This window comes from Ips typographus, linkage group LG13 (genome assembly GCF_016097725.1).
Source record: "Ips typographus isolate SLU linkage group LG13, UJ_Ityp_2.0, whole genome shotgun sequence".
NCBI classification, from domain to species: Eukaryota; Metazoa; Arthropoda; class Insecta; order Coleoptera; family Curculionidae; genus Ips; species Ips typographus.
The window spans coordinates 1,078,900-1,105,315 of NC_138434.1; the positions used below are offsets into that span (position 1 = coordinate 1,078,900).

General features: G+C 37.8%; 3 protein-coding genes across 4 annotated transcripts in view; 1 reads left to right on the top strand and 2 right to left on the bottom strand.

The window, feature by feature from the left end:
* ci (transcriptional activator cubitus interruptus) overlaps nucleotides 1-23,115 on the bottom strand; it is a 55,983-nt gene extending 32,868 nt beyond the window's left edge. The window contains exons 1-5 of the mRNA XM_081991871.1: nucleotides 22,936-23,115; nucleotides 13,977-14,106; nucleotides 13,778-13,918; nucleotides 12,797-13,180; nucleotides 12,544-12,731 (exon numbers count right to left, since the gene is read on the bottom strand). Of these exons, the coding sequence (XP_081847997.1) occupies nucleotides 12,544-12,710 (167 nt within the window). The 5' untranslated portion in view covers nucleotides 12,711-12,731; nucleotides 12,797-13,180; nucleotides 13,778-13,918; nucleotides 13,977-14,106; nucleotides 22,936-23,115. The remainder of the gene's footprint in view (nucleotides 1-12,543; nucleotides 12,732-12,796; nucleotides 13,181-13,777; nucleotides 13,919-13,976; nucleotides 14,107-22,935) is intronic.
* Nucleotides 1-26,416, top strand: part of aspr (asperous) — a 55,808-nt gene that overhangs the window by 3,540 nt on the left and 25,852 nt on the right. The window lies entirely within an intron of this gene.
* mof (males absent on the first) lies at nucleotides 23,373-26,382 on the bottom strand. The gene is made up of 8 exons (XM_081991885.1): nucleotides 26,183-26,382; nucleotides 25,996-26,093; nucleotides 25,763-25,941; nucleotides 25,355-25,571; nucleotides 24,257-24,346; nucleotides 24,059-24,199; nucleotides 23,756-24,000; nucleotides 23,373-23,699 (listed from the first exon to the last, which is right to left on the bottom strand). The coding sequence occupies exons 1-8, from the start codon at nucleotides 26,361-26,363 to the stop codon at nucleotides 23,480-23,482; spliced, it is 1,371 nt and encodes a 456-aa protein (XP_081848011.1). The 5' UTR covers nucleotides 26,364-26,382; the 3' UTR covers nucleotides 23,373-23,479.

The following is a 26,416-nucleotide window of genomic DNA, read 5'->3' on the forward strand; positions in this document are numbered from 1 at the left end:
ACAGTCATTTAATAATACTTAATACCTCCATGAGTGTAGTTTTGATTGTTTCTAAATTCGGACTGACTATCTGTCATTAAAGTGTCAACTGTCAAAATCCACTCCATGAATTGCATTGTTGACATTGGCAACAATGTAATTTTTGTGACGTTTCTTCTTCTCTACATCGTTGTTCAGTCAGTTTACATAACATTGTGATGGGGTATGAAGCGTGCAATCGAGTGCCGCGTTATTGTAAATTATAAATAGAGAAGGTCAATAATCCGAGTATAATGTGTGTGTGTGCCAATAATAAGAGACGGGACCCCAGTCTAATCAATCAATTCACGATCTGTTGAGCAGCCAACTTTGATAAGTTCTCTCGTTAATTGACTTGTCCGAGTCGATAATATCACGCGCGTCTGGGTACGAGTCGAATCTGCTAATCGTCTTAAACAATAAACTGGGCGTTTGCTACCACCACTGCAAAGTTGCCCGTTTGATCCAGTTGAAACTAAGGTTTTGATTGGCAGACGATTTTGGTTTATTTTGTCAACCAATCCAGATCCACATTTATAGATTGGTGTAACAGTGTTGCCATATTTGACGTACATATGACAGTGGTCACGTGACACTCTTGAAACTTACTATGCTGTGATGTTTTGACCACACCCCCAATTCGTTGTGAGAGACGTGATGACGTCAGCGTGGATGCTCTTAATATTGCAATGCAGGTTATGATATAACTTAAATGTAATAATTTGGGATTATTTTTCTATTTTGAAGGGGACTGTCATCCGGCGTGGGTTTCAGGCCAGCTCACTAATTGGGCAATTATATTGCTCCCTAAAAAGACACCGCAAAACAACCTGAAAAATCTAAATCAACATTTTACCGTCTTTTACTTTTTACCCTTCGGTTAAGGTGACTTATCTCGCCATAAAACGAAATATACTGCGTTCCCAAAGATTAAGACATTTCCTTATTTATGGTCTGCCATGAATAAGGCATTGAAGATTCAAAACACTTATCCTATCTGCGGTTAAGATCTTCTCTTCGGTCCTCTCTCGACGAGAACTCGTTTGCCCATGTTTTTTTTTTTATGTTAATCCCGGTTTTATTAAATAAGCGGTTTTATGCAACATTAAGTGAAATGACTCCATTTTTATTAACATGTTTGATTTAAGGTGTGGTTCGTTGAAAAGAGACGACGCTAATTGGTCCTGGCACCCTTAATTAGTGTTGCTTTTTCCACTGCAATTTGACAAATAATAACTTTATCCCGACTTTTTGCCTTCCACCTTGATAAAACAATGGCGGTTTTGTTCTCGGGAGCTGGTTTTTGTTTTGCCCGAGCCAATGCATAATGCAACCAGGCCCAGAACTGGCCCAAAATGGTATTTCTGCCTTTTTCTTACAGTCGGCTTATATAACTTTCAGATCGGTTTTTTCCTCAACGGACAACAATATTATTCCCTGTCCAGGTACGTATCAGTTTGAGTTCAATGTCTCGTGTGAAACATACGTCACTGTCAAGTTATGAAGGACGTATTGCCCTATTAGTTTGTCACTAATCAACTGAAAATGTACTTCTAAAACAAATTGAAAACTTCTCTAAAGTTTAGTGAAATGTCACTCTAATTACTCTCAGTCAGCAGGTGAAATCACGTGACTCCGCTGCTTACCCTACCCAGGTTTAAAACGAACACGTGCTCGCAGCACAGTGATTGGTGAAAAAAAAAGCAGTTTGACAAATGTCACGTGACAGTCTTGTTGTTTTTGAAGTGTGCTTTGGACAAAAGTGGTCACGTGACCTTGTAAACTACAAAATGTTACGTGACGTGCAAAATTGACTTTAAACCATTTTAGGCAACAATATGTGTACATTGGAAAAAGTCACGTGACCATTACAAATGTTTGTTAATTTTCAATTTTTTATCGATAATTGTTTTTTAAGTTTTGACATTAGTGACAGATATCACGTGGTTTTAAAGGATAATTTAGCTAGGCAGTCACGTGACCATTGTCAAAAATCATAAATCTCAAAAACGCTCTTTATATCGAATACTGCAAGAGACCGTTTCTAAAGACTGATTTTTGCAACTTTTGAGCACAGTTTGACAGTTTTGACGTTAGTGACAGTTGTCACGTGATTGTAGAACACTATTTAGCTAGACGGTCACGTGACAATTGGCAAAATAACTGTCGTAATTCTCAGAAACACGTTTTATATCAAATACTGCAAGAAAACGTTTTTAAATCCTGATTTTTGCAACTTTTGAGCATAGTTTGACAGTTTTGACGTTAGTGACAGTTGTCACGTGATTGTAGAACACGTAGAATACTATTTAGCTAGAAGGTCACGTGACAGTTGGCAAAATAACTGTCCAAAATCTCAGAAAAACGTTTTATATCAAATACTGCAAGAAAACATTTCTAAAACCAGATTTTTCCAAGTTTTGACGTTAGTGACAGTTGTCACGTGATTGCAGAACGCTATTTAGTTAAACGGTCACGTGACAATTGGCAAAATAACTGTCGTAATTCTCAGAGACACGTTTAATATCAAATACTGCAAGAAAACGTTTTTAAACCCAGATTTTTGCAACTTTTGAGTATGATTTGACAGTTTTCACATTAGTGACAGTTGTCACGTGATTGTAGAACACTATTTAATAAGATGGTCCCGTGACAATTGGCAAAATAACTGTCAAAAATATTAGAAACACGTTTTATATCAAATACTGCAAGAAAATGTTCCTAAACCCTGATCTTTGCAACAGTTTGACAGTTTTGACGTTAGTGACAGTTATCACGTGATTTCAGAAGACTATTTAGCTAAATTATGAAGTGACAATTGTCAAAATAACTGACATTAGTGACAGACATCACGTGGTTTTAGAGAATAACTTGGAGTAAGAAAATGACTGTTTTAAGCGCATTTTTAGAATCCTTATTTAATTTCCTATTCAATAAACTGAAAAAATATATAAAAAGTTTCACAACCAACATAATGGCAATAACGTGATTAAAAACGGTAGACGTGACAACATTGTCTAAAACCCTAATCTGCACACTAAAAACTCTAAAAACGTTTTCGGTGCTCATTTAACTGACAGACAGACGCACGAACGACAGTTGACGCTGCACTGTCAAAGTTTTGAGCTGTAACAGTGTTGCCATGAATTGCGTACAGGAAAGCAATCGGAGATTGGCTTTTTTTGGGAAGAAAGACGATCGAACGAAAGAGATGAAGAAAAAGACAAAAAAAACGGCCGAAGAGCGAGCAATCTCTTAGAATGACGGCCACGCACGGCTTCTCATCGTCCCCATCAAATTAAATCGATAACTTCTTCTGTCGGTCTCGGAGCGCACTAACCAGAACAGGGCGAGTTTTTGCCGATGCGAGATACACATATAAATTGTCATTATGCGCGTACAAGACATACCGAGCAGAATGTAGTTCTCAAAAATGATCGGGGCAAACGTCACCGCAGGATAAAATATGATCGGGGCGCTGTGGAACGCGTACCGCGATCGACTCGGCTGCCTTGTTTTTGTCACGGCCGTCCGAACCCGTTGTTATCGGTACCATTGAGACGTCTTCGGGATGACCAATCTCGTCTTATAACGGGGCACCCATTAACCGAACAATTGTTTTCGTCCTACGAGTCCCCGAACCATTCGACAGATGACAGACTGACGTGTAAACGAATCCATTCAATTTAAACCTCTGTACGTATGGATTCCAAACACGTCCAGGTTTATGGCTGGTAAAGGAAATTATATAAAAGACACATTCTAAAAACATGTGGAGATTAAGATATTCTCGACACCACTATTCAGTGTGAGGCACGCACATGAGTTGACAACGTTGCTTGAATACGTCAGCTGTCAACTGTCCGGGGGTCCAGTCAACGCCTACTATATAGGTAATAAATTAATGGTTATAGTTTTATCAGACAGGGGGTCCGGATTTAGTGTGTTTTGACAGGAAAACCTCATTTTCCGGCTAGACAGTTTGTGTTTATGATTTTGGAAAATTGAATTATACAGGATGTCCCAAAAAAGTGTAACAGACTTTCAAAACCAAACCTAAATATAAAGAAAAGAAGATTGTCCAATTGTCAATCATTTTACTAAAGTATTACTTTTTCATTAGTTTTGAGGATGAAACAAGACCATATCCTCTACGTACTAACTAAGCAGGTCTTAGTATGGTTTATTTTTTTTCCCGTGGCGGTTACGTCATCAAGTGCTCCGCCATATTGAAATTTACGCACGTCGTTTATTACAAGCTAGGCTATCCATCTTTTTAATCACCTGTTTGGACGTTGCGTTTGACTAATTCCTCCTTTAAACCTCACAATATGTATCTTTCATTAAGCAATTATAAATGAAAATGAGAAAACTATATTGTTTTGAAAAAAAACATTCTAAAAATCTCACATGTTTTGCATGCAATAAATGCTTCTTTTTTTTTCGAAATCTGTATAATTCATCGGTCCGTTTATTACTGCAACCAACAATACATCAGGTTCACATCTGCTCGTGGAAGATGTGGCAACATAGGACATAGTCCCAACTGACAGTCGGCTAAACATTTTGAGGTTAGGAATTTTAAAAAGTTGAAAAACACCAAAAACTACAAACAGAAGAAATAAAAACTTAATTTAGGGTTGTTTAAGTTGATTAATTAGTGTTGTTATTGCGAGACCTTCGTAGAATTTAAGATTTTTCTTCACTAAACTGGAAAACTTGCAACATTTGGTGGTAAACAAAGGCGGAAAGTTCCAATCAAACTTTGGCTTGGGAACAACAACCACATGCAATTTAAATTATCTGGAAAGAACATCATTTGCAAGAGAGGAAAGGCAATGTGTGTATCCTGGGGACTATCAAATCCTAAAGCAGTGTTTTAACTTATAACAGAATTGTTGGTGTTTTAAGAACTTGCTTCTTGGTTTTGTGATATAGATTGCTTAGTTATTTCCTTTTGTAACTTGTTACTCAGCAGCATTCAATACATATCAATTTGGTTTTGTTGTGTGGCTTATTTAACATGTTTTTACAATTTTAGTTCAATTTATTGTAAGAGCAGGTAGGTACCTCAGTTAAATTATCTAATTTTATCATTGTTTATGAAGAAAACTAGACTTCTTAGATAGAAAAGAAACTGGAGTCTACTTTTTAAAGATTTCAATTTTTTTTTAGCCTTATAGTCAGAGAAGATACGGCAAAATTTATAAGGGCTAATTCTGCAAAATAATGGCATTTGATCAAATTTATGTATTAAGTAACTTGTATCTTTCTAATATTACCTGAAACTTATTAGAAATTTGTTTTTTCAACACTCTGCATATGGATTTTGACAACACCATTATATTTTGTTTAGAGTCTTTTAGAGCAATTGATAATGGGACTTTTGAAATTTGGACCCTTTCAAAGCATGATAAGCAAACTCCAGATAAGGCAAATAAAACTACCTGAAACATAAGCTATTTAGTATTAGCAGCTTATTAGTACCTCTACCAGGGTCCTTTTTATAGTATTAGGTAAATCACCTTGTCAGCTTCTGCTAAATACACCTTTACTCTATATCCATGTTTCTTCGAGAACCACTGGCTTGAATAAACTTAGTTTTTGTAGTGTTCTTGTAAAAATTCTCGGGAGTAAGTAAATATATGGGCTGTTTCATTGTGACAGTGTTTTCTATTAGAAAAGGCATCCTTTTCTGTTCCACAAACTCTAGTTCCTTCAGAATGTTTCACTGGGCCCCTTGATAGTTGTAAAGTGTATTATGAAGGTGGCATTTTCAAAACTGACTACCGAAACACACACACTTTATTTAGTCGCACACGTAGTATCGCAGTTAAATCAAAATACTCCTTAAAATATTGTAAAATTTACATCAAAAATAAAAAATGTATCTTTGTTTACTTTTCGTCAACAATGGCGGCTTTATTATCTATACAGTAGGCGTTGACTGGACCCCCGGACAGTTGACAGCTGACGTATTCAAGCAACGTTGTCAACTCATGCGCGCGCGTCACACTGAAGCGTGGTGTAGAGAATATCTTAATCTCCGCTTGTTTTTAGAATGTTTCTCGTATAATTTCCTTTACCAGCCATAAACCTGGACGTGTTTGGAATCCATGTCCGTATCGTTTGGTAGCATCTGGACGATAGTGTGCCTTCAAACATAAAACAACGACGTTTTGACCTCGTAGGCGCGGAAAACGACATTTATATCTACCCCCAGAAGTTTTAAGATTTTTCGAGATAGTTCGGACGAGTGGCCCGAAAGCCAGTTTGGGTTTTTTTGCACCGACCCAGGCGCGTTTCTTAGAACCCCGGTCCATAAATCAACGGGTCCCCCTCGGGACCTGGGGGCCCTCGGTAGTTGATCTCGAGACTTGATTTAGTTGTCTCGATTTTTCGTGGGCGGGTTTGTTTGCATTTACACACACTGCTATTTTTTTCCTAAAAAGCTATTTTTTCCCCTCCAGCTCAGGTTTTAATTAGGAGCAAACCTGACCGAGTTAATTGAAGTATTATGCATAGTTGCCGTTACACTTCACTTAACCTGATAGCTATTAGCGAGATTTTCAACGCTTTTAATTGATTAGGAGACTGTCAATTAGGTCTTTCTAGAAAAAAAACTTGAGGGAATAACAAACTCGTTATCACCTAATAAATAACAAAGCGAGTAAACATTAATTCGATTTACAGAGTAGTTTATAGGAAAACACGATAAAAAGGTCATTTGATTGGTCTTAATGAACTCAGTCATAGGGGGAGGGGCTTAGCGTATGACGTAGCGGACCAAAACCCCTAAAACAAACACACTCAACACCTGCAAACTAAACTAATCTCTGTCACGTCAAAAAGTAATCGAATTGTGGCTCGGCAAATATAAATATTGAACGAAGGTGGCTTGAGCAAAGTTTGTTCGCGTGTATTTGTCTTAAAATTCGAGTAGCGGTTAATTTGTTTGTACGCGTACCCCGACCTCGGCCAACATTGTAACCAGATATAATGAGCATACCCGGCAATTTTGTTATTTGATCGCGGCTCATTTGTAATGGTCTGACGAGTGGCGCGTCCATGTGTGTGATGGTTGAATTCATTGGTTTTCTTTGTGGGGGACGAGGGGCACGCACTGACGTCTGTCATTACAGTGACAGCTGTCAGTCGATCGGGGATGTACCGGAAAATTAAATTTATGGAAATTTTCCTGAAAAATTGAAAAATCTGAAAATTCAAAAATAATTTGTTTTCTACATTTTTGTACTATTAACCTGAAGGTATTTAAGCAGTTGAAGTTAATTTTAAAAATAAAAAACTTTCTAAAAAGAATCAGAAGCTCACACCCTTGAAAATTCTTGACAATTCTAGTTTTTAATTTTTCAAGGTCAAACAGTGCGTGGTACCAAAAAAGTGTATAGAAGGTAAAAGTTGCCTCCCATCGAGGTGCATTTGTGGTAAAAACTTCAGACCTCTAACCTGTAACGTTCCTGAGATATTGAGCAAAAACTGCAAAAAACGAGAGTCAACGTCCTCTAGAGGTTAAACGGGGCAACTTAGCCGTGCCCGCTCAACGTCACGTGATAGCCCCGTTCATTAGCTTTCTTTTATTATACGGTGGTTTTATACAGGGTGTTTTAAATAAGCGAGTTATGGACGATTTTCTGGAAAAGTGCATCAAAATTTCGCTCAAATTGGGAATTTCTGCGTTCGAGGAGGGTGGTCAAAGTAAGGCTGCTAGAGCAAAAACAATTGAATATCGATACAAACATTTTACATCAAGGAGGCCTAGAATTTGACGTAGATTCTAAAAGTCGAATAAAAAATTATAAGTTTGGTTATAATTTGTGATTTGTCAAGAAAAAGCTTGCTGCTTTTAACCAAAACTTAATACTTTACAAGTGCACTATTTTATTTTATTTTTTTGGTTTTACTGCCTTCAGCTGTACCATTTTATATAGTTTAGACAGCTGCCACTTTCTGACAAACGTAATGACAGCGTTGGACAATTTGACAGACCCAAGACCATAAACCATCCGAAGTTAGACACAGCGTGGTATAGAGAAAGCTCACAGCCCTTACGACAGCGTGTCATCACTTGTTAATTTTATTTTATGGTTTTTTCATCCGGACCGTTTACAAACTTTAAAATGAAACAGTGAAAAGAATTTAAATGGTGATCGTTCATAACGGAAACGCCCCATGTTTACTATTCCTATCAAGCCTATTACTTGTTGTGTATTGCACATCCGCCGCAACTAGTAAACATTTCCATTTTTTTTTTATTATTAATTCGCTCGTAAGATTGCTAAGACTGAGCTATTTATAGTCGTTTATCAGCTTTTAATAACCCAAAGCAAGTATACAATGTACTAGACTATAGTGAAGCGAATAAGAGACGGACAATTGCCTAGAAACCAATAAAAAGAAGAAGAGTTTGACTTGTCACTGTCATTACTGTCAACGACTTTATTCAGGGTTGCCAGATTAATATTTTTTGTTAACTGCGGATTTTAGGTTTGACAGCTGTCGTCTCGGTTATTTGGAAAAATATCAAAAAAGTGTAAAAAGAAAAAGTTGTAGAAAATTTCATTCTCTACAAGATTGCATTAAGGCATTTTGGCCTAAAGGGAGATATTCCCTAAAAACTATCAAAACAAAAAAAAAAGGTGCCACTACTGTCCAAGTCTCTTCCTATACTTTTTACAGCTTCATGAATGGGATTTTGACAGTTGTCACTTAAATGACAGGTTAGACCGCGTTAAAAAGAAACTGTCAAATATGACAACTGTCAAAAATCCTGTTCATGGATGGGGTAAAACATTTTTAATGTCGCTTTTAGACTTTTATTAGTCCCTCTGCTGTTCTGGGTTGGTTTTTTTCAGTTATTAGTGGATTTTTCGTAAAAACTCTAATTTAAGAAAAAAAAGTAGACATTTTAGGCTACATTTTGACGTTTGAACGAACCATCTAGCTGTCGTAGGAACCAAGTAAGGACGTGCTACATAAGGACAGCTGTCCTGCAAGGTTTATGAAATGTAAAAGACAAAAACGGACGGGTTGTCCAAAAATAATTAAGAAAAAAGGACCAGAAACACCTGTACTTTCATTACCGATTAATTTCCCCCAAGTGACTAAGTAACCTATCTAATGGCTACCGTAATAACGATTACAATTTCCTGTAACTTCATTAAAAAAAAAAAACAACAAAAAGTCAGGGTACGCGTAACGTAATTATGTATGTAACGCGTAAGGTATTATGGAAAAAAGCCGGGCGGGCAGTAATAGAGAAATTAAATTTGCGAAGTAAATAAAGCAGTACCATAAGCAAAGAGTGCGAGCGAGCCGGCTCGGAACCAAGATGGTTCTGCCGATTAGCGGTGAAAAATGGCAGCCGCATCGTTATTAATGATGCGGACCGGTGCAGGCCGGTACTAAACGTACGACCAGCTCCTTCAGGATATTTATACAGTTTCATCAAGAAACATTGATAACAATGAGCCTGTCGGAAGTTAAGCGCTTTGTATTTATACCCTCAAACGCTGGAGGGGGGGGTTACAGTGACAGACGTCAATACTAAGCTCCGCCCCCCCGAAAATCAATGAATTCGTTGCGCTTAGATGTGACATCAGCGCAAATTAAGTTATTTATCAGCGTTTAGTTGGAATTGTCGTGACAGCATTACCAATGTCTTCATACCATTCCGGGCGATGGTAATAACGTCGGCTTCCTTGAATACCGCTTATTTTTATTTGATAATTGCATGAAAATTGCTTCATTAATGCCTATATGGCAGATTGAGTGCTAATTGGTCGTGGACGTGCTTTGCTCGATCGATTCCTACGTCTTTGCTACTTTTTATTGGCTAAACTGACCCAAAACTATCGATACCAGCCCAACATCACTACTATCGATACAAGGATGAAACGTTATTTGTGTTGTTCGCTATTCACGACAATTTAAGTCTTCCTTAACAATAATAAGGTCGGATCTGGTACCTGAACGGACCATTGTAATACCCATTCAGGTTCGCTTGTCCGGTGAAGTGTCAAAAATTCGATTTTTTTCCAACTTTCAAGGCCCACAATAGGAGATCATGCGTTTGACCAAATCCGGTGGATTTGTAAACTTGCAACGTTACACCAGTTTATACTAAACAGAAGCCGGAAGTCATTTACGGACAATCCAACCAAAAAAAAATAGTGAACACAACTTCAGTCAGAATGTTGTCTGATCACGTGACAACTGTTCAGTAAGTCAACGTCAAGTGACAGTCTCATTCATTGCCTATCTACGATCATATGACCAACTTATTTGATGGACCAAAATTTGGCTCAAATGAGAGCTTTTTAGGTCTTTTTGATATTCCTGATTAACTTTGTCTCTTTCCATGTTGTTGTTTGTGTCTCTTTGCTCTTGTTCTCTTCTTTCTCTTTCTGTCCTCGTTTGGTTCTGCCTCATTCTGACTTTTGATCATCTCTACTTCCCTCTTCATTTCAGCAGCAGTTTCTAGAACTATTTCCTTGTCTCTTCTTCTCATACTGTCACTAACATTCTTTTTGTTGTTTGTCGTTCAGAACTATGTTCTTTTAACAAAAAGTACAGTGATAGTCCAAAAAGTGAGTGACAGCTGTCATATTTGACTGAATTAGTGTTCTAGGTTCGGTTGACGGTTGTGATTAGTCAAAACTGACATTAAAAGCTTTCAAGTTGCTAAAATGGACGCCAGATGCTTTTTGCTTTCGTTTTAAGACAATATTGAAATCGAAGCACAATTTAGCATTCCAACAATTCCAAATTTAGGCAGTTACGGACCTGAATTTTGCAGTGTACAGTTGACATGACATTCCAGGACCGTAATGCACATTTTTTACAAAAAATCCTAAACGCACACAGTAACAACAGGCAAAAGAGTGGAAAGTGACTTGTTACCGTGTTTTAGGGGAGATTTTCTGTGCTTTAATGGTTACGGACCTGAAACTTACTGGAGGGACAGTAAATTCAGCCTAAATTCCAGGACCGTATTAATATTAATTTTTTATAAAGTTAATTTTAACCAAATAGTTGCTCAGAAATGTGGAACATTCAAATTAGTTCTTCCAAATCCAAAAAAAAAAATTATTTCATTAACCCTGAACCAACTGACATTTGTTAACTTTATCCACTGTCAAGTGAATCATTGAAATGACCAGCACAGTTTTGGATGGGATATGACTGAATGTTGGTTCATCGGATATGCAACCAAGCATACAAAGTTGATAGTTGCTAATTGGAATGCAATAATAGTCTCATGTGAAGCATTTACTTAAATTTGTGATTGGTTGATCAACTGTGCTGGGATGAGTGTTCTCAACTGTCAAAATTAACAACAAAATGGCGTCGGACGAAATTCAAAGCATTTCTGATGTAGAACAATCAGACTGGAGCTGAGCCGACCAAAGAGGGCATAATTATCCCCTTGAGGACCGACAGGTGGGTCGATGATGAATAAAAAAAAGAAGAAGAAGAAGAAGAATCGTGCAACTCGCTTGCATCGGGGCCGTGATTGAGATATGAGCAGAATCAAACAAATCGCGCCGATCTTATGATGGGCGGGCAGAGTCCGGCCTTCCGACAGATTCGAGGGGTGGGGAGGGTAAATCAAATAACATTCAAATTGAAAACCGTTTCGAATACGAAAATATAAAATTATTACGGACCCTCACACTAGCACGCAGACGTATATTTAGTTGGTCGTCCAATTTTCCAGAACATCTGCGGGTTTATTTAAAACTTAAGACCGGAACAACGAAAATAACAAACACATTAACGACTGTGTTAAAACAGAGTCGGAGGCGCGCTAAGAATGTCACCGTTGCTTTGTAAATGGACTCTATTAATTCCATATTTCAAACTTACAAATTGACTTTTTTAATATAACAATCTAAAAAAAAACACGTGATTGTATCCCATCCAAAACTGTCTCGATCATTTCATTGACTCACTTGACAGTCGAAGAGAAGCTAACGTAAATGTCACTCCGTTTTGTCAACAGGAGTTGTATATTTATTTACAGAATGGATGCTTTTCTTACTTGAAACTGATAGTTTCAGGTAACAGTTGACTTGATAATATAAATTGCAAAGATAATTAACAAACTGGGTTTTTGAGTAGTTGAAAAACCGTAAATTGACAGTTATTCAATTGAGCAAACTGATTGACGCACGTTAGTTTGACAGCTGGCAGTTTATTGACCGGAATTTTATATAAATGTATTGAATCATAAAACGCGTTATGATTCAACAGTCACGTGACTTTCGTGTGATTTTATACACATGGTGTCATGTGATTTTTAGTTTATAACATCTGTGAAGCCGAAATCAAGAAAGATATCAACTCCGTGCTTCAAAATACACTCTAAGACTTCATTAACTCTTGACTTTGACGTTACTGACATTTACCGGTGTTGCTAGACGGCAATGAGAAAGTGTCAAACAATTTTTGCGTTTTAGCTGGACACGTGACATTATTTGTAATGTGACTTAAAGGAAAACTTACCTTGGTGGTGGATGAAATCCTTGCGGCTGATGAGGCCAAGGAAAACGATCGGGAGGCGGTGGACCCGGCGGGCCGGGAGGGAAGGCGGCGTAAGGCCCCCCTGGAAACGGCATCAGAGGCGGCCCCGTCGATAAACCACCCCCGGAACCGTCCTGTTTTTCGGGCATCAGTAATGGCTAACTGATAAACTATATTGCAAAACAATACAAAATTTTATATTATTTAATTTCGATGCGGTTGTTGCTACACTTACGTTAAAGTACACCATTTCGGCCGGTCGCTCGTACAATAATCCTTCTTTTTATGTGATAAAGTCACAAAAAATAGTTCATATATAGACACTACAGTACGTCACTGTGGCGCGGTACTCTACGTAATTCGTTTGTGACGTGCGACACTGACTCCGCGTTCCAATGCTGCTCGGTACTGACTGGGAAAGCCCAAGAAGTACCACGGTCAGAGACGAAATTGGTGAGGGGTGGGGGCAAGCACCAGTGGCGCGCCTCTTTGCTTGATGTCTTCATTAAGGCCCCGGTTTGATATTGGAAGCGCGTTTTGCTTGATGTGGTTACCCACGATAGGGATTACGCTTTTTCGATTCAAAACCATCAAGGGGAGGGATTAGACAACCCTGTAACTGTAAAGAAGGAATTAAGGGCCTATCGCTAATGTGCGGTAAAAGTACAATAGAGCCCGAACCAACAAGCGTGAACAGATTATGCAGGGTAATTTGTAGTAAAGCCGATTAGTAGAGGGGTTGTGGAATAACAACCCTCCCGAAAACGGAAAGGACAATAGGACGACAACCAGCAGGACAAAATGCCAAAACCGGCAACACTGCCGTTAATCTCTTAATAGAGTCATTTGACCAAAGAATCGACCGAAAAGCAACCTCGAACCCACCGGCTGGAATTCGACCCTTCTGTCCCCTCCCCACTTGGAGTGGTACCCAAACGCGTTCGGCTACAGTCGGGTACTACTCGTCCAGATTGAGCGCTCACTCCTACGACGTGATTGTTTGGTACTGCTTTTAATGATACACACACAAAACAAATAATTGGAATCGTGCTGGACGAACGGCTATGATGATGAGCCGGTCGAAATGGCCATATTATTACTTGGATGATTCAATTTCTGGTGGTACTTTTTCATCAACAGTGATTTTCAATTTCAAATGTACATAATAACAATTATTTGAGGAGAAACTAAAAACTGTCAAAAATGTTTTACTTGCCTGTAGAGCCAGTGTAGTTGACAACCAAACCACGTGACCTAAACACTGCAAGCGTTTTTAAGGTCACATGACGCACTGAATGTTTTGTACTGGCATGTCCTGCGGTAGTCATCTTCGAAAAGTGGTGGTTAAATCAAGCACCTAAAAAGTTAAATAGCAAAGCGTCAATAAAAATATTTAAAATAACAGAAATACTTGCCTGTAGAACAAGACGTGGACAACCAAACCACGTGACCTAAACACTGCAAGCGATTTTAAGGTCACATGACGCACTGAATGCTTTGGTCTTGCCGTAATCATCTTGGAAAATTGGTGGTTAAATCAAGCACCTAAAAAGTTAAAGTTAAAAAAGTTAAATATAACAGTATTTGGATAAATTACAATAGTGTTGGACCTAGTTAGTGATTGGTCAAAAGAGGTAGCAAGCTGAAACCTAAATTGTGGTTTGTGTGTGGTTTTGATTGCTAAAGATTTACAAAACAACATACCGGGTGAATTAAATGATAATTTCAACAAGATCCAGCTGGTTATCACCACATTCCGCACTCCAAACACAATAAAACAGAAGACCATTCAGATTAAAGCACAATTTTTCACAAAAAACACCGCTAAACTCAACCAACACAATAAAAATAAACTTTCTAGCAAATAAACAAACAAACGATGGCAAATGTCAATTTTCTGCAGGGTTGCCGGTTTGTGCGTGTGCCATATTGGATTGGCCATCTAGGGGCAACCAATTCGGACACTAATTTTAAGTTGATTTCCTAAAAAATCCACACCATTTAACAACAAAACACCTAACCAATTGTATACTCTAGAAATTTAAAGTCGAGTATAAAAAATATGACAATTTCTGTAAATTCCCGTTGAAAGGATGAAAGGCAACATTTATTAAAAAAGAAGACTTGTCAAAAAAGATAACATAACCTAGTTAGTTGTTTATGTTAGTACGGTGTTAGTAAAATTATTGTTATTTTCCGGTTTTTCAGTGTTAAAAGTTTTTATTTATTAGTTAAATATTCAACAACATTCAGTTTTTGTTGTCCCTTTAGGCGGACAGTAAGCAGTTTCTCTTGGCAAGCACCTTTAAATTGGATTCTTTGGATGTCTCAAAAATGTAACTTGATTAAGCAAAAATATACTTAATACGATCGCCGACATATAGCCTATGTTGGGCCTTAATCTGGCCAAATTACAGTGGGTCGGAGATAATGATGGGGCCCCATAGGCGATTGAAACATCTGGTTAAGTCCCATGCAGATATCAGGAGTTTTTGACCTTAATGGTAAGTCCACATGGATTAAATCAATTGTAGACCCCAGTTCAGTTAAAAATTCACCCTGTATAGAGTGATTATCTCTTTTGGGTTCTGAGAAAATTGGAGTGAATGAAGCTGTAAAGTTTCCTGTTTATGAACACCTCGGGTTGGGTTTTATAGTGACAGTGATGCTGGCCAATTATATGAAGACTGGTACCTGGTACAGTTTTAGATCTGTAGATGGTATCGGTGTGAATAATTATGTTATTAAAGCCGCCCGACCCGTTTCCCTCACAGTTTCGGGTTCTTGTGGTTCTACAGATTAACGTCGATTCGAAAACTCGCACTGAAATTCATTAACTTGATCAACGGACCGTTGAGAACGGTTTGGCGCTCTTTCAACAACAATATAAAGATGTGAGCCATCGACACTTCAAGTTGGTAGTACGCTGGTTCGTGTGGAACCAATGCGGAATGATACTTTGTTCCATCTTGGGATTGATGCGGTTTTTATACCAAAACGAAACCGCCCCCTGTTTTTTTGTCTCTTTACTATTGTTACTCAGAAAGGTCACTAACATTTCCAAATAAGTCAGTCTCAGAGGGATAGTTTGTGATTGGTCAATTCAACAATCAATCAACTAGTTTAACTAGTACCAGGTGTGACTTAACGACATTCTTTTAAAGTGCAAGTGCAGTGTGACTGGAAAATTGATTCGTTGAAACAATAAGGTTAGGGGCGTGACGCGTGCCGCCCTTAAAGGGTCCCCGCGTCGTATTTACCCCTTTGATTTTGTTTAAACGTCAATAAAGGGTCAGTCGATTTGATTACATCACTGATTTTCCAGTCGGGTGCCTTGTAAAACAACTTGACAGAACAATGTGTACCCAAATAGAACCCTGGAGTTGTTTTATTTAAAAAAAAAGTCCGTTTTTTTTATTTGTTGTTATAATTCTAGCAGAATCTCTCCTTAACCACTGTTTTGTTGCTCAAGCCGATTTGTGTGGCGGTTTTTCGGACTGAAAAACCCCAAACGATGATCCAATTACTGGCTTAAGATGTTCGTGATAATGATGACTTAACAAAGTCGTTGGTTGGGATTCCTCCGGTCTGGGGCCCGGTTTTCTCTTTGGCTCGTCCTCGCCGTATTTCTGTGGTACCCAAATGAGGAATTGTCTCGCGTTTCGATAATCGTCCATCCATCATCAGCTCGGGGTGGTGACACACGAGACGTTGATGGCCGTGAAACCGAAGCGGAATCTACCGGTCCCAGCTCCGCCTTGTGGAAGTCGTTAAGTCACCGAAAACGCCTCATTTACCCTCAGAAATGACACACCGAGACTCGTTTTCTACCTTATCATTATTGGCGGCACTATTTTTCTTTTCAGAAATTAGCCGTTGAACCGGACGCTTTTGATTTTATACAGAGTGGACCCAAGTGAATTGACGATAATGGAAAAATCTTTAAACTGAGCCAAAACTGGATGTAAAATCCACTTGGAGTGAGAAAATGACAGTTTTAAGCACATTTTTGGAATCCTCATTAAATTTCCTATCCAATAACCTGAAAAAATACTACAAAATTTAGTACAGTCAGGGAGAAAAGTGGTGTAAAAGACTGAACGTCAGAAAGACAGTTTGAAAAGACAGTCAGGGACAAAATCGACTGTAAAACCCACTTGGAGTGAGAAAATGACTGTTTTAAGCACATTTTTGGAATCCTCATTAAATTTCCTATCCAATAACCTGAAAAAACACTACAAAATTTAGTACAGTCAGGGAGAAAAATGGTGGCAAAGCCTGAACGCCAGAAAGACAGTTTGAAAAGACAGTCAGGGACAAAATTGCCTGTAAAACTCACTTGGAGTCAAAAAGTGACTGTTTTAAGCACATTTTTGGAATCGTCATTAAATTTCCTATCCAATAACCTGAAAAAATACTACAAAATTTAGTACAGTCAGGGAGAAAAGTGGTGTCAAAGACTGAACCCCAGAAAGACAGTTTGAAAAGACAGTCAGGGATAAAATTGTCTGTAAAACCCACTTGGAGTGAGAAAATGAGTTTTAAGCACATTTTTGGAATCCTCATTAAATTTCCTACCCAATAACCTGAAAAAACATTACAAAATTTAGTACAGTCAGAGAGAAAAATGGTGTCAAAGACTGAAAGTCAGAAAGACAGTTTAAAAAAACAGTCAGGGACAAAATCGCCTGCAAAACCCACTTGGAGTGACAAAATGACAGTTTTAAGCACATTTTTGGAATCCTCATTAAATTTCCTATCCAATAAATTGAAAAAACACTACAAAATTTAGTACAGTCAAAGAGAAAAATGGTGTCAAAGACTGAACCCCAGAAAGACAGTTTAAAGAAACAGTCAGGGACAAAATCACCTGTAAAACCCACTTGGAGTGAGAAAATGACTGTTTTAAGCACATTTTTGGAATCCTCATTAAATTTCCTATCCAACAACCTAAAAAAAAACACTACAAAATGTAGTACAGTCACAAAATTGATATTTGTAGCCGCAAACACGTAAGGGCGAAATTAGCTTGAAACGAATTAGCCTTTTAACCGAATTGTCGTTACACAAGTTAGATTAGCGGCAAACGAAAATGAGTCTTATTGTCAGTGATAAGACCGTGGGAAAACTAAACGCTTTCTTGTCCAATTTAGCCATTTATTGGCATATAATATAAATAGTGAAGTACCTTTGGGTAATAAGTCTCTTTGTTTGGTGGAATGTTACGCTGAAAGATGGTTAAAGAACACGAGACGAAACGACTTCGTTAATGTCTCTATAATGCGCCTTGACAATGACTAAATTGCGTTGGTGATTCTTTGTCTTGGCCATATCGGATAATGCATCGTTCAGGGCCGGACCAGCCCGAAAACTACCAGCAAAAGTCATTAATATTACATTATTAAGTTAAGTACAACTTTAGTGTCAAAAATAATATTTTAAATGGGACACCCTGTATATTAACTCGCTATTCGATTCCTCAACAGATACACAGTGACCTGAATATTGAAATACAATTTTTGAGTTATTTAAGGTCAAATTTGCCTCAACCTTGATGAAGCACAGAAACACCCTGTAACTGGGTTATTTTTTGGAGTTCAGAGTGGTTTAACCACTTAAATTAACCGTTTTGATCTCGTCTTTCCTGTGGTGTGGAGTAAAAAATTGTATCCGAAAAGCTACGTACAGGGTGACCAAAAACAGTCAATCACCATACTTTTCTTGCACGCCCTGTATACTGGAGGCAAAAACGGTCCTGTAAATTTACGGTGCTGTGTTAAGAAGTTGATTAGGAACATTTTTGGTCTCTTTCAAATTTTTCGTTACTTTCACTGTTTTTGAGTAATTTAAGAAAAACTGGTTGGGTGCAACAAATTTACAAATCAGTAAAATTGCGAACGGTTTAAAAGACAGTCAGGGGCAAAATCGCTTGTAAGACCCACTTGGAGTGACCGAATCATGTTTATAAGCACATTTTTGGAATCCTCATTAAATTTCCTACCCAATAACCTGAAAAAGTACTACAAAATTCGGTACAGTCAGGGAGAAAAGTGGTGTCAAAGACTGAACGTCAGAAAGACAGTTTAAAAAAACAGTCAGGGACAAAATCGCCTGTAAAATCCATTTGGAGTGAAAAAGTGACTGTTTTAAGCACATTTTTGGAATCCTCAATAAATTTCCTATCCAATAATCTGAAAAAATACTACAAAATTTAGTACAGTCAAGGAGAAAAGTGGTATCAAAAACTGAACGCCAGAAAAACAGTTTAAAAAAACAGTCAGGGATAAAACCGCCTGTAAAACCAACTTGGAGTGAAAAAGTGACTGTTTTAAGCACATTTTTGGAATGCTCATTAAATTTCCTATCCAATAACCTGAAAAAATACAACAAAATTCGGTACAGTCAGGGAGAAAAGTGGTGTCAAAGTTTGAACTGCCAGAAACACAGTTTAAAAAGAAACGTGGTTAATTTGAGTGCAGCGCCTGGCGGTGGGTGCATCAACTATTTTCGGCCACAAACTCCTAAATTAACACTCTTACACGAGGTAAACGAATCATGGAAAATAAGCGGGGGAATCGGTATATCAATTCATTTCCACGGTTACGTGGTCGCCTTTTTGTGTGACTTTTTACACAACAATCGGCCCGACCAAACCGTCCCTAATCTCTTCTTCTTCTCGACCTCGAGAGCAGAGAAATCCACTCTTTTGTCGGCTTGTGACGTGTTTATTACCAACCAGGTACACTCCGAGTTAAAGTTGAAAATTAACCTAATAATCCGAAAGTAATACAAATTTGGTTTAAAATTGCTTTTTTTTGGAAACTTTATCGCAACCAATGTTGAGACTGACTGAAAATTTAATTTAAATAATAGTAAAAGGCATGCTAGTAATGGGTTTGGTGGTGTGAAATTTCTTCGCGGACTGTACCTGAAATGGGACCTTTTTTCAGAGTGAATATGGTCTAATTTATGGTTCGATTTTAATTAGTCTTCTTTCACCTGTTGGCCCATTTGTTATAGCATCAAAAACGTGGAAATTACATAACACTAGGCCAGGGAACCATTAACTTTGATATATTAATAAGGAACCCGAGGTGCCTGTTTACCTAAAAACGTTGGACCATCAAATGTGTTGGTAATGCACCAAAACCACCAGCAGAAGCAAAATCAGATTCCGTTAATTCTTATTCGGTGTTGTTTGGTTTATGTAACCCGTTTAGGAGATATTAATTGTGAGATTAGACTGTGACAGACATATCCAAAAATGATTTAGTTGACAGGTGTCATTATTACAATGTCAACATCAAAACCCATTCTATGAAGCTGTAAAACTATAAAATATGACACATTATAGAATTGATTGAAAAAGTACTTAAACTCTCGTTTACACTTTCATGGGTGTAATTTTCCCATTGCTGCGTTATTTGACGTATAGTTTGGTCTGTCCTTACATTGTCTACTGTCAAAATGCGCTCCATAAAGGTGTGAAAGTGTCAAACTTACCTGAAAGACTACGTAATCAGTGGAAAATCATTTAACTGTGTTTTATACCTTCATGCAAAACAAAATTTCAAAATAACCGCCAATTGAACAGTGACAGTAAGGAGATTTACAGAAAGTTTGTAATCTGGTGCATCTTTTTCTTTATATACGTTTTTTCCAGTAATTTTTAAAATAACGGAGTAATTTGCGTCTAAAAACATCACTAGGTAAAGACAAATTTTAAAATAACTGCCTATTTTGACGCCCTCTAGTGGCGTAACGGTGAAAGTTATTAAAATAAATAAGAACACTTTCAGAAAGCTTGTAATTTGGTCTATTTTTCACTTTAAATACGTTTTTCCTGTAACTTTTAAAATAAGGGAGCAATTCGTGTTTGAACCCAGCAGTGCAAAACTTAACCTTTAAAGACAAATTTCAAAATAACCGCCAATTTTAACGCCCTCTAGTGGCGTAACAGGGAAAGTTATTAGAACAAGTAAGGACACTTTCAGAAAGTTTGTAATCTGGTCCTCCATCTTTTTCCTTAAATACGTTTTTCCTGTAACTTTTAAAATAACGGCGCAATTCGTGTTTGAACATGGCAGTGCACAACTAACCTTCAAAGACAAATTTCAAAATAACTGCCAATTTTAACGCCCTCTAGTGGCGTAATGGTGAAAGTTACTAGGACAAGCTTGTAAACTGGTCCATTATATGAGTTTCTTTGTGTCACTTTTGAAGTAACTGAGTTAGACAGAAAAATCGTTAAGGGCCAAATTGGGTTAAAACAAATTGCGATTTTAATGAAAGTGCCCCTAGTAACCCACTTTGGCAACACGCAAAAATCGACCTTATTGACATTTTTTTATTGGTTTAACCCATCAAATTGAATTTGAAAACCATTTCTAACGAGTTTGAACTCATTGGGGATTATTAATCAGTCGATGACAGGGTTGGCTCGTTAACTTCCTCACGAATAAAAATATGCCGTTTATCAAACGGGATTTGGAGCCCCGTAAATCTGTCAAAAATGAGCGTCGACCCGGGGTAGCGGCGACATAAGTCGGGACACATGTAGAAAACGATAAACAACTTTTTCGAGTCGAAAATATGGCGCTGGTGGCATCAATTTGTGATTTTAACAGTCAAACTTACTTCCAGGCAACATTTTTGCGGATTATGTTACACTGTGCATGATAAATAACCCTGACAGGCGCCAAATGTTGTTCCGCAACCCCCCCCAGAAAACTCTTGACACTTTTCGTATTTCCTGATTGTACAACAAAACAGAATTCTATTTACGTTTCGGTCCTCGAACCGATAAATCACCGGACAATGTGTCAGGTTAGTGCGGCGGCTGACTGTATAAGGGATCCGTTCCACGAACTTTTTTTGGGGGATTTTTACCTAAAAGTGGATAATTATGTACTGCGGGATATTTCTTTTGTGTCCACTAATTCCTTTAAAACCCCATTGACGTATTGTTAGGACGGTATCTTGAAAACAACCAAATTTTTCTAGCTAATTCTTTGAAACAGATTATTACACCATCTTGATTGAACCGAGGGGTAAAATTTTAATTGTACTATTTTTGGTAGAGTTTTATACGTCAATGGATAGCCAATGAAATGAGCTTTCTAAAAATGTCCCTATTTAGGTTGAAAGGTTAGACAGTTTAGCCGCTAGAGGGTGTCAAGGTTGACCAATTTTGTATCACTTTTTTTGTGCATCCTCTTGTTTAATCCTCAAATACTCGCTTAATTGCACTATTTTTGGTAGAGTTTTATATGTCAATGGACAGCCAATGAAATGAGCTTTCTAAAAATATCCCTATTTAGGTTGAAAGGTTAGACAGTTTGGCCGCTAGAGGGTGTTAAAGTTGACCAATTTTGTATCACTTTTTTTGTGCATCCTCTTGTTTAATCCTCAAATACTCGCTTAATTGCACTATTTTTGGTAGAGTTTTATACGTCAATGGATAGCCAATGAAATGAGCTTTCTAAAAATGTCCCTATTGAGGTTGAAAGGTTAGACAGTTTGGCCGCTAGAGGGTGTCAAAGTTGACCAATTTTGTATCACTTTTTTTTTGCAATCACAATACTGTAATACGCATATATTGCACATAGAGAGCAACCCCTAATTAACTGTTTTCTTCGTGTGGCTTGGTAATAGTCCATTTTCTTGATCTTCAAGCGAAAATCGAGAGGAAGAAACAAAAAAAGAAAGAAACGCGACCAACCAATCAGAATGGCGTGTCCACGGCATGGCCGCTTTCGCTTCGGTCTTTCTGACATCTCACTTGCCCTGACATGGAAGGGAACATAGTCAACTGGACTTTTAATCACACCAGAAAACTCACATAAATGTGGCCCAAATTCGTTTAGAATAACCTCATTAGGGGGCGCTATGGTGTTTTCTAACTTTTTTTGAGTTTTTTTCCATTCACACCACTCAGCCCTCTACTAAATATGCTGTTTGTTATAAATACCCAGCTTCATAGATAAGATATGTAATTACAAAGATTTAGTAAGTCATAAATTGAGAAACATCAGTTTGTATAGGTTGTTTACAGGTAAACAGGCGCAATTAACCGGGTACCAATTCCGGTAACAGCGAGGCGTGTCTTGGCGTGTAATTGGTTGACGGGTACCAGGTGCCCAAAGGCTCCGCCCTCTCTCTCCTTTTGGCCTAAGGTACTTGAAACAGCCCGCAAAATTTGCATGTATAAATACGTAATTGGCGCTTATTGTGACTTTATTATGCCTGTACAGGATGTGTCAAAAAAGTAACCCAGAAAAGTTCAAAATGGGGAATGCTACTATAGTCAAACTTTAGTTTTATCTTAAAACTAACGAAGAAACATCTCTTCTTGAGCAATCGTATGCTACTTACCATAAAATGATCTTCACAACAGGACAAGTTTTGTGTGTGCACCAAGTGTTTTCCGAATTTGCAGATTTCTCGGCACAGGTAGAAACATGTTGGATGGCGAAACTTGATTAGTATTATTGGAACACCATTTTTTTAAATTCATATTTACTACTATTAGCATTTTGATGACTGCAGCAAAAAAAATAAACAAATCCAAATCAAACAGTAAAATAGGGTTAGGGTGACGTCGCCGTGATCTTCTTTCTTGACTGATTAAATAAGTATCAACGTTGCCGTTTTAGGCAAAACACAATTATTATCACGTGATAATTCCTTAAAGGAAAACAACGGTAAACACGTGACTCTCTCTTTTTGACCAATCACAAACTATTAAGTGCTGTGATTTGCAGGAGTGGAGAAAATTCAGGGTTTTTTCCTTAACCAGTCAATGAATAAAACAACTTTAATTCGTGTATTAACAGAACCTTACTTACAATTAAAAAAATACTTAAATATAAAAAAATATCACAAATTAAAAGATCTACGAATGGAATTTTTGGGAAGTTTATTTTTTTCCAATTTTATTGTTGACGTGTCTACGAGGCGTCCACCTGAGGGCGCTACTGTCCACGCACAGTCTGGGCCTTTTATACTGACTAGATCGGATGTGCTCATCCACCAATTTGGGCGTGACACAAATCACGTGCTGTCCCTTCCAGTATTTCACCATGTTCATGCTTTGTAGCGTTGAAATAATATCGGTCTGGGTAATACTGGTCATTTGGCTGGAATTTTCAACACAATCAGTTAATTGGAAAGAAAAAACACAGGGACAACCAACCTTAAGTCTTTTATGCTTAAGGTACCACGAAAATCTCTAAGAATCTCCAGTAATACCCAACTCCAGTAGCTGCGATAGCTCAACTTTCCTAAATCGCTTAAAGGCTGTTCAGGACTACCTACTGTCCCTTCCAACCTGGACAATTCATAACTGAAGGCTATGAGCAGTTTACCGTAGCCTTGACGTTGGTAGGGGGGTAAAGTAAGGATGCAGGCCACGTTATTACCATCCGGAGATTCTTTTTCCTGTAATTTTATTATTTCAAAGTTTATTCCTCTCTTTTTGAGAGTGTTCTTTTTCTACCTTTGAAAAATACCCAACAATGTGGGCACCTTGTTTGTCCACTTCACATAAAATGTAGAACAAAAAGGGTTCCACGTCAAAATACAAGGTTTTATGGTCCAGAAACAGTTTGGCCAATAAACACAAATTTTGGCAATAAACCTAAATTGAAAAATTGACATTACATGACAGTTCCAAGCCCTTAAGGGCCACAAATACCTTATGGTCTTTTCCATCAACCTCGTAGACGGACAAAGTTCCTTTCCGGTATATTTCCTTACCGACCGGCTGCCTCCAAGTGCATTCACTCTAAATTTGAAAAAAAAAAGAAATATGCGTCATGTTTTAATCAGCACCCTGTATATCGTCATATACGATATACAGGTCTATAGATATACGTCATATTCTATTGTGGCTTTAAAAATGGTAACGTGATCTTTAAAATGTGTATTTGATGATTGAAAACAGTCACGTGACCTTAAGAATACCATTTAAACCTTAAAACCCTCAAGTAATCGTTTAAATTCCATTTTAGCATTAAAAACAGTCACGTGACCTTAAGAATATCATTCAAACCTTAAAAACCCTCACGTGATCGTTTAAATTCCATTTTAGCATTCAAAACCGTCACGTGCCCCTTACAATTCCATTGAGGCTTTAAAAATGGTCACGTGATCTCAGTGACCAGAAATTTGTATTTGATGCTTGAAAATAGTCATGTTATATGCACAATAACGTTTTAATCCTAAAAATGGTCACGTGATTTGACAAATGACATTTGATGATTAAAAACTGTTATTCAAGATCAATTTTTGTTAAGTCTCTGGAAGGTTGTAGGAGCTTTAAGAGATCTTTGAAAGATGTCAAAAACTTCTAGAAGCTTCTGGACGTCTTTATTGTCTCTCAGAAAAGTTTTAGAATGTTGTGAAAGCTTCTGCAATGTTCTAGAATATTTTAAAACGCCCTGACAAACTTCAGAACATCCTGGAAGCTTTTAAAGTGTTCTGGTAGGCTTTAGAACGTTCTAGTACGTTATAGAAGTATCTGAAAGGTTGTAGGAGCTGTAACAAAGTTTTGAAAGGTGTCAAAAACTTCTAGAACCTTCTGGAAGGCTCTAGAGCGTATCAGAAGGTTTGGAACGATCTGAAAAGTTCTAGAACCACTGAAACCAACCTTATTTGAACACAAAAACCATGAAAAAAAAAATATTCAGGGTGTTTCATTCTGATTGACTGAAACTGACATTTCTTTTGGTATTCTACCAAATTTTCAGAATTATGATCATTACAGTTTTTCACCCTGTAGTTACCCACTTACCATATGGTACCGGTAGCTTTTCTCCAGTCTCATATACTTCAAACAGTACTCGCATATCCACAGTTTGGATTGTCGGCCATATTCTTCTGGATAGGGACTAAAGTACCAAGTGTCGATTTCGAATCGACCAATTTGGATCTTATCGATATATTTGACTTTTGTGATTTGTTCGTGTTCTTTTTCTAGAGCCGCCGTTGTAGGGTCCATTTCCGCATAACTACATCCATAAAATTATTAATTATTGACCACCATTTCAGGGTAGGAGTCATAGGTGGCGCTGTACGAATTTTATTACAGCGCCATCTGTGAATAAATAACAACAACTCTTACAGATTACATTATTTGAATGTACAGCAATTTTGTAAGTTGTTTTTTTACAAAATTAAGTAATTTTTGCTACACACTTACGTTTTTTGAATGTGATTAATTTCATCGTGCCTCCTTTTCTGGTTTCTTGTAATTTTCCTGTCTGAACTATCTGATAGTAAGTCAGTTATAACAGGACCTTCTTTCCAAGCCTTCATATCCGGCATTTTTTGTCCATCGGTCAAGTTGAACCTGGACGACATTATCCGACCTCTAGGAACCTGAAAATACCCTTAATTAAGCCCCTTTACAGTTTGAGCCTGCAGACGTCATACCCATTCATCCAACCGTCTGTTATAACCTTCGTAATGCACGTAATACTCGTACTGCCTCTCGATTTCATTGTACCTGGACTGTATAATCTCCCCCGGGTCTATAAAGTAGGTTGACAGTGTTTGGGAAAACAAAACACGAAAACCCCCTTGGATTTGGAGGTTAGAATAAACAAAGCGGCGTACTTACACCAGGAATTGTCGCTGCGGCGCACCAAATAGTGGATCCCCACGTCCAGGGGCTGTTCCTCGGCACTCTCGCTGTCTTCATCGTGGGGAGTCGATTTGGAGTTTTCACTTTCCGATTTTTTACGCATTATTTCGTCACCCGAAACTTCCGGAACGTCCGTGCTCGTTTCTAGATCGGCCATCTTGAATTATTCCCGTTATGAAATGAAAAGCGCCTGCGCCATTTTATGGCGGG

What these genes read in the sequence shown, in the direction of transcription:
- mof (XM_081991885.1), bottom strand. Translation starts at nt 26,363, where the DNA reads ATGGCCGATCTAGAAACGAGCACGGACGTTCCGGAAGTTTCGGGTGAC. An exon ending in ATTAATCACATTCAAAAAAC is followed by an intron (nt 25,572 to 25,762) that starts GTAAGTGTGTAG and finishes TTATGGATGTAG; the next exon opens with TTATGCGGAAATGGACCCTA. An exon ending in TTAAGCATAAAAGACTTAAG is followed by an intron (nt 23,700 to 23,755) that starts GTTGGTTGTCCC and finishes TGAAAATTCCAG; the next exon opens with CCAAATGACCAGTATTACCC.